The following is a 10626-nucleotide window of genomic DNA, read 5'->3' on the forward strand; positions in this document are numbered from 1 at the left end:
TAGGTCACGACGGGAGCACAGAGCCCATGAAAAGTCACGACACCAACACCAATAAAGAAGGAGTAAGTTGATTAACCCCAATCAATGTAAAGGAACGGTGACATCAACCCTACCTTATTCCTCTTGGTTCATAGAAAGTCAACCAAATTCGTACTTACAAGTTACTACCAGATAGTTCATATTTTGTTTTGGTTTAATGAACTGGGCTGTGCTAAAAAACCTCTGAATTGGTTCTCGTTGAAGTCCTATACATATATATGTATCATTCGCTCTGTCTCTTTACATCTCTTGTCTTTGAATTCCTTGGCCGCCTCCATGGCCAAGGCCAGAGCATTCACTCTCCTGCTCCTTGTATTTTATGATACCCTGCTGCAGAAACCCACCATTGTTGATGGTGCCAATAATCTGGTCAATACTTCTACAATTATTGCGTTTAACTATGATGCTACACAGTCAAATCTGGAAGACTTTAACGTAAACAGCGACGTAGGTATAAAAAATGGCATTGTCTGGCTCACTCCCGACCCTAACGAGCAGAAACAGACTGAAATGGGCGGAAAGGCCGGTTGGTTCCTCTACAACACTCCCTTGACCTCGCTCCCAAACATCACCTCCTTCCACACCTCTTTCAAGTTCCAGATCATTACTCTTCCTCCATCCATCGTCCAGGGAGGAGATGGTCTCGCCTTCTTTATCTCTCCTTACCACACCATTCCCGAACAGAGCGGCGGTGGATTCTTGGGCATCGCCAATGGCACCTCCAACGTGTCAGATCCATCGCGCCATCTCTTTGCGGTCGAGTTTGACACCTACAAGAATGTCGAAATGAACGACTCCAATAACAATCATGTCGGGATCGACATCAATGGTGTTGTCTCCACAGTCTTCGTCAATACAAACTCTTCTCATTTTGACCTCTACCAGAACTCAACATTCATGGTGTGGGTGGACTACTACGCCTCCAATACATCCATCGAGGTCCGGATGGCCAACATCACAGACCCTTCTTCGTCACTAGTAACTCCACCTCTTCAACCCCCCCTCCTCAGCTTGAACTATGATCTCTCCACTCTTTTCCTGGATTCCGACATGTTTGTAGGCTTGTCAGCAACGACAGGTTTAAGCTATCAAGGCTGCGCGATCTCTTCCTGGAATTTCTCTCTAAGTGGTAAAAACACAAGCATCCCTGCTCCTCAACCACAACCCACTCCTCAACCACAACCCAGTCCTCAACCACAACCCAGTCCTCAACCACAACCCACTCCAAAATCAGGCAATAATCTGCTTATAATCATTCCTAGTATTGTCGGTGGTGTTGTTGTTGCCACGGGAGTCATAGTAGCTTTGGTAGCCTACTGGAAACGACGCTGTCGTCCTCCTTTTGATGATCCTCAAAATACAGAATTTGTACCGATCAATCCCGATATTCTAGTTCCTGCTGCCATGCCGCGTTACACATACAAGGAGCTGTGGAAGGCTACACAGGGCTTTCGTGACAAGGCCAGAGTGGGGCGTGGTGGATTCAGCGTCGTCTACAAGGGCAGATTAAAGCAACCAAATACAGATAGATCCATGTATGAAGTGGTGGCGATCAAGCGGCTCAACAGAGAGGGGCTGAGGAAGAGCGACGAGTTCTTCTTGGAGATCAATACGATCAACATGCTTCAGCATCCACGCCTGGTTAACCTCAAGGGATGGTGCTACGAGAAAGGGGAGGCCATGCTGGTGTACCAATTCATGAGCAATGGGAGCCTGGAGGATCACTTATTCAGGAAGGGCAACTCAACCATGTTGACAAGCAAGATTAGGGTGGAGATCCTGAAGGGAGTGGCGGAAGCCCTGAACCATCTGCATTCGGCAGGTGCGGTGCACCGCGATGTGAAGGCCGCGAACGTGCTACTCACATCTGAATTTGAGGCAATGCTGGGGGATTTCGGTCTGTTACGCCTGCTCAAGGACGACAATCATACGGCCCAAACAATGACAGCCGCTGGCACGCCTGGATATGCCGCACCCGAACTGTTATTCACGCGGGTGCCGACCAACAAAGTGGATGTGTATAGCTATGGTGTGCTTGCACTAGAGCTGGCATGTGGGCGGCGGGCGATTGAGCCGAGATTCGATCAACCGGAGGAACGTATTCTGCTCGATTGGGTGTGGTTGAAGCAAGAGAGTGGTGCACTACTATCGGTGTTGGATCCAAGGATGATGAAGGTAAATTATGGGTTAGAAGGCGGGGAGACGAAACCAATTTGGAGGTGCATCCTGCATTTGGCGTTACGTTGTTGCCATCCGATTCCGGATGAGCGGCCCCAAATGCAAGAAGTAGTGAAAACCCTAGAGAATGGAATATTGATGGCCCTTCCGCTTTCGAAGCCGTCCTACCGTCATGTTGATACAAAACGGCAAGATGAATTATACGACTACATCCTCCCGTGAATAATTATAGTGACTCTTTGGGTTCTCTATGTAGATCGAACAAGCCCTCAGATCCTCCAGAAAAGTTTATGAATTTTCCTGACTGCTTAGGGAACATTTCCCGCCCGCCTTGTATACATTGACGTATATTGTCTTAAATAAGGAAATAAGATTTGTAATTAATTTGGATCATGATCTCTTTGTTTCCTTACAGTTGTGTATGATATTCCCTTTGCGTATCTAACAACCATTCTAAAAACGATAGGTAATGTTGGCCTTCCATTCAGCGAGATAACCATTATTAGCTTATGTGGTTGCCAAGAGAGAATCTTGAAGCTTGGTTGTGGCCCCCAATTGAGATGGAGGAAGAGAATTGGGGTGCTTTTCCACACAAAAAGTGGAACTCGCAACTTAAAAGGGAATTATAACTTAATAAGTAAAGGGTAGGGGCTATTTTTGCACTAATTTTTACTTATTGTTTATATGGCACTACCAAAAAGAAACAAAACCCCATTTGACTGAAAATCAGGGTTTAGGGTTTTACTAAGAGAGTGAAAAACAACGTGAGAAAAACAGAGAATTGGAAAAAAAAAAAAAACGGAGAGGGAGAGAGGGCGATTGATAACAAGTAACTATAATGGATGTAATAAACTAGTACAGAAAAAACAATATTTAGGCATAGGCATATGAGCCTTATGGATGGCACTTGGTAATTTCATTATTGAGGGCTTCTTTTTTTATGACCAGTATCACCCTAGCTGCATCACATCTACGCAGATTGATAAATATCTTAGGAATTCACCATGCTATAGTTGTGGTTGGACAGGGCAGGGCGGCTACATCCATCTTCATCAACATCACATACAATCATCAAAACTTGTAACCTATGTCTGCGCCTATTTTGGGAGTGCTCTCATGGGTGATGCTCTGTTTCTCTAGCTTCTCTTGTGAGCACTGTTGATCCTAACCGATTTCTGTTCCCATTTTGAGAGTGCTCTCATGGAAGATGCACTGACTACCACCATTTCAATGAGCCCTCTCATTGCTAATGTTTTGGCGTCTTCTATTTCCACCCTGTTTATGGCCATGCTTTCAGGCCACAAAATCTTTTCCAAGGTTGAGCAGCTCAAGGAACCTACACTCTATGTGTCAAGCTTGCTCCTAGATGATGGGGTCCTCAAAACAACAAGAAAACATTGTGGGGACACCAATTGGACACAAAACATAGTTATATTCCATTATGAATACAAATGCTTACAATCGTCTTGAATTCGGACAAACTAACATCCAACACTCGGAATTGGGACGAGTCGGGACAACTCCCCAAAACCACCAAAAGAGGGAGAGAGAAACTTAGTACATGTTCCTCAGAGCCAAGAGAGAATGAGAGTGTGAGAGAATGGATCTCAGAAAATGGGCGTATGGGAATGATTACAAATGAGGAAGAATCCTCAAACATGGCCATTGGGAGGTTCGCCTTAGGACTCCCAGTGGGGACCATGTTGTCCTAACCCAAGGTGGCGCCTTCGTTGGGACGAGGACACATTCTCAACTACAATTGAGTTGGGAATGTGGGCATGCCTTTCCCTTATTGTCTATTGATGGAGAGATATAGAAAAAGATAAAGACTAGAAGAGGAAGAAAGGAATACTTTAATATGCTATTAGAAAAATAATACCATCTTCTTAGACCCCAAAAGTAACAACTCGAGAGAGCTACTTTTATAATCTTTCCTTCTATTATCTTATTCTTTTCTTCCTCCTAATTGCTAAGAATACCCTCCTATTGATAGGTTTTTAGTTTCTTTATTCCATATAAAAAATCGAGAGAGATTTAGTGCAACGGAAGATGACTGTGTGTGTGCACGTAAGACACGCAGAGAGAGAGAGAGAAAGATTTCCTTTACAACAAGTAGAAATGAGGACCTTGCATTCTCTTAATGATGTAGCACCAAGAAAGATGATTACAATGTTAGGTGATAATAAAAATCCATAGACACGGTTAGTGAAGATTAAACTGGGTGGGATTCGATGAATAAACACCCACTTCGCTTCAGAAATGTTCCTAATCAATGTTAACCTCCAAATCCATAAAGTCATGAAAGGAATGAATAACATCCATACTTATAGAGAAAGCACCGCCATCATGAGCTCCCCATGAGGCTTCTCAAGACCAAAAGAACACTTCTTGCCTGTGAAATGACAATAGCAAATACACAAATTAACATGGAAAAAAAGAACATGAGATGGAATGCTACCAATGCATGTGTGCATGCATTCATACATGCATACAAATACACACATACAAACACAACCATGCATATGCAAATACACATGCACACATATTAATATGGTAAAAAATTGATATGGTACTAAACCAATAACCCTCGAAAAGTGGTTTGGATCCTAATGGCCACAAATTGCCTTCTTGTAGCTCATCCTATACATCCTTGCTTGCCAAAGGAGGGCCACTTCGAAGAGTGTTGTCCGCCCGAATAGTAACCGACGGCCAAAAGCGTAGGAATAAGAAACTATATAAGCGTAACGTATGTAACGGTTCACGCGAGAAGCGTGAACGGCTAATTAGACCCTACATAAAGGGCAGAAAACCTCTTAAGGAGGTGCGTGTAAATTTGGGAAATGTAAAAGAACGCATGATAATAGAATACTATCTTCTCTGAGTTTCTGTGTATAGCTGCGACTAATTTAGTGTCAGTGTCTCGGATATGTAAGCGTAGTAGTACGTAAGCGCAACCTGTGATAAGGAGTCGGTTGTAGCCGTCTCCCCTTACACACGGAGGAATCACAGAGGTTCTCTCCTTACGCAGTACGCTTAAGCTCTGTTCGTTGTTCCACACCCACCTTGGGGTCTAGGTCGAAGGACTGACCACGGACTGTGTTCCTAAGAGGCAACACTTTTGGCACACTTGATCTGTGTTTCCTCATAGACGAGCAACAACGAATGGATGTTTAGTCGCAGACGACCCAAAGAACCAACAAGACAAGACCGGCCAATAACAAGGTCCGTCACACGCCAGGCAGAAGAACGCACCCGGCAAAAGCCGCGCATCGGTGACCTCAGTACTACCTTCCAGGAGTGCAAAGGGGATTCCTTGCTCCCCAAATACCTCGACGAGGCGAGGGGACCACGCTTATCGCAGCCACCCAGTGACCTTTTCTGATCCGCCGTAGCTCCCACGATGGCCTTTGCCTACCCCCACTTTAACGGCGAAACCGACGTCACAACTCATATTCGCATGTTCTTGAACGTTTGGAATGCGAACCACATGGCGTAGAACCTTTCCGAGACGGTGGCACACCAGTCGAAAATGACGGAGTTCGGATTAACATTAGATGGGCGTGCGGCCTTCTGGCATTCACAGATGGATTTACCAGCCATAACAACCTTCGATCAGCTGCAGTCCGCCTTCTTGCGATTCTTCCACCGGAGGGTTCCACATCGCGAGATTCTCGGGCAGTTTTATGCACTTAAGCAACTACCGACCGAGACGATAGCAGACTTTAGCTTACGTTTCCAAAATTTACGACGGAAACTGAATTGAAGCCCCGCGGAGGAGGAGGCTCGGGAGACATTTCTGGTAGCATTACGCCGGCCCATCCGGGCAACGCTCAACAACAATAGCGTGAAAGGGGAAACAACGGATATGGTGATTGAACGAGCGTTACAACTTGAGTTGGATGACGAGGAGGAGAGGTTTTTGATGTCATCCTTACGACAAGCGTTACCTCAGGATGAGGAACGCCGATTTCGTCAAGCAATCCAGTGCATGATTTGCTTGAACTCGGGGATTCCGCGGTGGAGTGCAATATGCGAATTCACTGCCCAATCTGCCACTCGAAGGTTCACACAGTCGACCAATGCGAGTACAATATGTTAAACAGAGCCACTCCCGCGGTCCGCAGCATGGACACACAACGGCAACCACACCGGGCGGAACAAAGGAGGCAAGAAGACCGACCCCGGTATAAGGATCGCAACCCGCGGGAGGACAGGTACAACCGGAATCGCCGGAATCACAACGAGTCCGAGGAAGAGGACCCGGAGGACGAGGATTATCGTGGACATTCGAGTTACGCCAAAGGGGGTCGGCGATACGAACATCAACGCCCGACAAACAAACGGGGCGGCTTCAATGGCTATCGGGGTAAGCCTCGACAATATAGGGATCACCGGCGTTACGAGGAAAGCTCGGGGGATGAGCGGCACCAGGAACAACGACGGGACCAGCAACAGCCACCGCGTACGTCCCGACAAACGAGGCCGGACCGCGAAGAGCAAGTAGCGCCCAGAGAACGACACACTCCACCTGGGGCTGAGAAGGGAGAATCAAGCATCCATTGTTTTATTTGTCAGCAATGCCAAGCACGCAAGGGAAAGGGGCCTGCCGTCAACACGATTACGACGGAGGTGCAACAAGTCACAACACGCCGACAAACGAAAACGACGGATTGGGCTGCGCAGGACGAGGTACGACGACAAGCCCAAGCCTGGGTGGAAAAAGCAAACGCGACCAATACGGAACGTATGAGGCAGGAGTCCCCGAACACAATGAAGCGAACAGAGAACGAAAAACCGGGGCCGGACCCCATTTGGCAGGTGTTAGCGGGTTGTGAAATCACGCTAACTATGGAAAAACTGCTACAGCTAGTTCCACGTTTCCGCCAGACCATGGAAGCACAGGTGGCGGGCATGACTGGGGCAAGCGTACCCACAAACCTGACGGACGTCAGCGAGGGACCACCAGTGGTGGATCAACACAACCCGACCATTACAGTAATATTGCACGGACAGGAAGTTCCTGGATCCGTAATCGACGGCAGCTCAGGCGTCAATGTGATTAGCGCGAAAACTTGCGAACAGTTGGGCATTTCCGAATCGGAGGTGTGTCCATTCTTGCTTCGCATGGCAGATACCCGATCAGTCCGACCGTTGGTGCTAATTCGCAAAATAGGCATCATCGTGGGCGGACACCGTTTCGACATATCGACGGTCGTCCTCGCTTTGGACGCCCCAGGAGCGTACCCAGTGCTTCTGGGCAGACCATGGCTTCGGACAGCAAATATCAAGCAGAGCTGGCAACACGAGTGTATCAGTTTCCGGCATGGACGCACCAAGGTTCGTGTACCTACGGAAGGCAACACGCCACAACCTAAGGGGATAACACCGTTGTATGCGGAAGACATCAATATGCTGGCTGGGGTGGAGGATGCCGAATTGGAAGCGTACCTTGACGAACATCGTCGGATTATTCCGCTGTCCGAGATAGATGTCATCACAACTGCGACAGAATATACTACGGCCATTGTTTCGAACAAAGAACCGTATGAACCAAACCCAGAGTCCATATTGGAACTCAGCAGAGCACGGGCGGCCTTCGAAAGGGAAATGGAGATTTCACGACGAGTCACCGCTTCCACTCTCGACGAAGTGAATGTGGGTACGGGATCGGAACCTCGGTTCCTCTCCATAGCAAAGGAATTGAGGCCGGACCAGAGAACCACAATGATCGCACTACTCACGGAATATAAAGATGTGTTCGTGTGTGCTCACGAGGACATGAAGGGGTGAGATCCCAAGTTCTATCAGCATAAGATCAACTTAGCAACGGACACGAAACCTGTCTAGCAGCGCCGCTACCGCATGAACCCCAATTACGCGACCCGCATGAAAGAAGAAATTGACAACCTGCTGAGGGCGGGGTTCTTACGGCCAGTTAAACAAGCGACATGGCTTAGCCCGATAGTGGTTGTCCCAAAGAAAAACAGCAAAATACGGGTATGCGTGGATTACTGGAAATTAAACGTCGTAACCATTACAGTCTGGCTCACTCCCGACCCTAACGAGCTGAGCCTGCGTGAAATGCGTGAAAAGACGGGTGGCTTCTCTACAACACTCCCTTGACCTCGCTGCCAAACATCACCTCCTTCCACACCTCTTTCCAGTTCCAGATCATTACTCCTTCTCCATCGATCTATGGAGGAGGAGATGGTCTCCTCTTCTTTATCTCTCCTTATGACACCATTCTCGACCACAGCACTGGTGGATACATGGGTATCGTCAATGGCACCGTTAATGCGATAGATCCACCTCGCCATTTTTCGCAGTTTGATAGCTACAAGAATGACGACTTGAAAGACCCCGACAACAACCATGTCGGGATCGATATCAATGGTATCGTCTCGACTGTCTATGTCAGTAAAACCTCTTCTGATGTGGACCTCTACCAGAACTCAACATTCATTGTGTGGGTGGACTACTACGCCTCCAATACATCCATCCAGGTCTGGATGGTCAACATCACAGGGTCTTCGTTGTCAGTAGTAACTCCACCTCTTGAGCCCCTCTTCAGCCTGAAGTATGATCTCTCTACTGTTTTCCTGGCTTCGCACATGTTTGTAGACTTGTCAGCTACCACAGGTGTGGGCTATCAAGGCTGCGCAATCTTTTCCTGGAATTTCTCTCTGAGTACTACATTCCTAGTATTGTCGGTGGTGGTGTTGTAGCCACCGGTGCCATAGTGGCTTTGGTAGCCTACAGGAAAAGATGCTGTTCTTCTTCTGATGATGATGATCAAATCACAGATAGTGCACTAAATCCACGAGATGCGCTAGTTCCAGCTGGCATGCCACGTTACAGATACAAGGAGCTGTGGAAGGCTCTATCCAGGGCTTTCATGACAAGGCCAGAGTGGGGCGAGGTGGGTTCAGCATTGTGTACAAGGGAATCCTAAAGCAACGTGAAGTGGCCGTGAAGAGGTTGAACAAAGAGAGGGGGCTGCGGAAGAGCGATGAGTTCTTCTCAGAGATCAAGATGATCAACACGCTGGAGCACTAGAGCTGGCATGGTGGGCGACCGGCCATTGAGCCGAGGTTTGATCAACAGGAGGAACACATCTGCTCAATTGGGTGTGGTCGAAGCAAGAGAGTGGCACGCTATTATCAGTGTTGGATCCAAGGATGATGGAGGTAAATTATGGGTTAGAAGACGGTGAGAAGAAAAGACAGCATCCAAAATTTGAACCTGGATTTGTCGTTCCCTGTGGGTAAAGAACCAATCAGTATAAATGTAGCGCATTGGACAGAAAAATGGGACCAATTTCTGAGCAGAAAGAGGTTTGATCATTCTGTGACACGATAACATGGCATCAAATTTAAAACATAATTAAAGACACATCGCAACATTATGTAACATAAGATTATATATATGGAGTAAAATGGATTTTGAATTTAATGTCATTCCTTAAAACTCCCCTGATTGTTGTAGGTGCATATTCGATAGGTAAACAATCCCTCACATCCCTCTGATCCTAATCTTTCTTAATTCAAGGGCTCAAGAATTAATCATCCATATCTTAAGCATTTTATCCCATTCTGCCAAATGGGTTGGTTGATAATAGTTTATGTATGTTTCCTTGTATTGTCTATTCGTTTAATGTCATTAAACGTGTGATTAAGTCTGTTATTCTCCGGTAAAAACCATGGTTGAATTAAAAGGTTCACTTAGTCCTTAGCATTAATCACTAGCTAGCTAAGAAACAGTGTGACACTTGCACCTAGATGTATTGCTGATATTTTGGGTAGACACCAATCCGGCCTTGTGTAACGATGTTCATGTGGAGAGTGAACATTCTATCACGAAGCAAAGGGTAATACATTCCATCTTACAATCCTTTTCAGTCAATCTTCTGATTTTTAGTGTCTTTTGAACGTTATATAGCGTGCATGTGCTATCCACATTGAAACAAATCTGACATATATGGTGTGTCATGCATATAAGTCACTAGTTATGCATTCCTAATTGATAGAATATTGGTAGTTAAACCGACGTTAATTATGCACTCTTGGATATTTAACAAACCCAAGCCTAAACATTAACAACTTCCTGTGGATTCAACACACAATCCAACACAGGATTTCCTCTAAATTTGCATTGGATTCATAACATTCATGAGTAAATCAATTTGGGGTAGTGGTGAAGCTAAATAACCAAACAGAAGCTAAAATGTCTAAAATAGCTTATAGCACGATGGCATGCCAATCATAATTTGTCCTTTGGAGGAGCAATTTATCTTGTATAATTTATTTAATGCATAAGCAATTGATTTTACGTGAACTATTAAATGTCAATTTGAAGTGATCCATGAATAGAAATGGTGAAGTACCTTTTTGGAAAAAGAAGAAAGAAATG

General features: G+C 46.1%; 1 protein-coding gene across 1 annotated transcript; it reads left to right on the forward strand.

Moving 5' to 3' along the window:
* The first annotated feature begins 315 nt into the window (after positions 1–315).
* Positions 316–2439, forward strand: LOC147870206 (L-type lectin-domain containing receptor kinase S.4-like). The gene has a single exon (XM_087330080.1). It carries the CDS (start codon positions 316–318, stop codon positions 2437–2439), a length of 2124 nt encoding a protein of 707 aa, XP_087186206.1.
* The last annotated feature ends 8187 nt before the right edge of the window (positions 2440–10626 follow it).

This window comes from Azolla caroliniana, unplaced genomic scaffold, assembly GCF_043228905.1.
Source record: "Azolla caroliniana isolate FFs.n. ecotype wild unplaced genomic scaffold, voAzoCaro1.0.p SCAF_1, whole genome shotgun sequence".
Classification (NCBI taxonomy): Eukaryota; Viridiplantae; Streptophyta; class Polypodiopsida; order Salviniales; family Salviniaceae; genus Azolla; species Azolla caroliniana.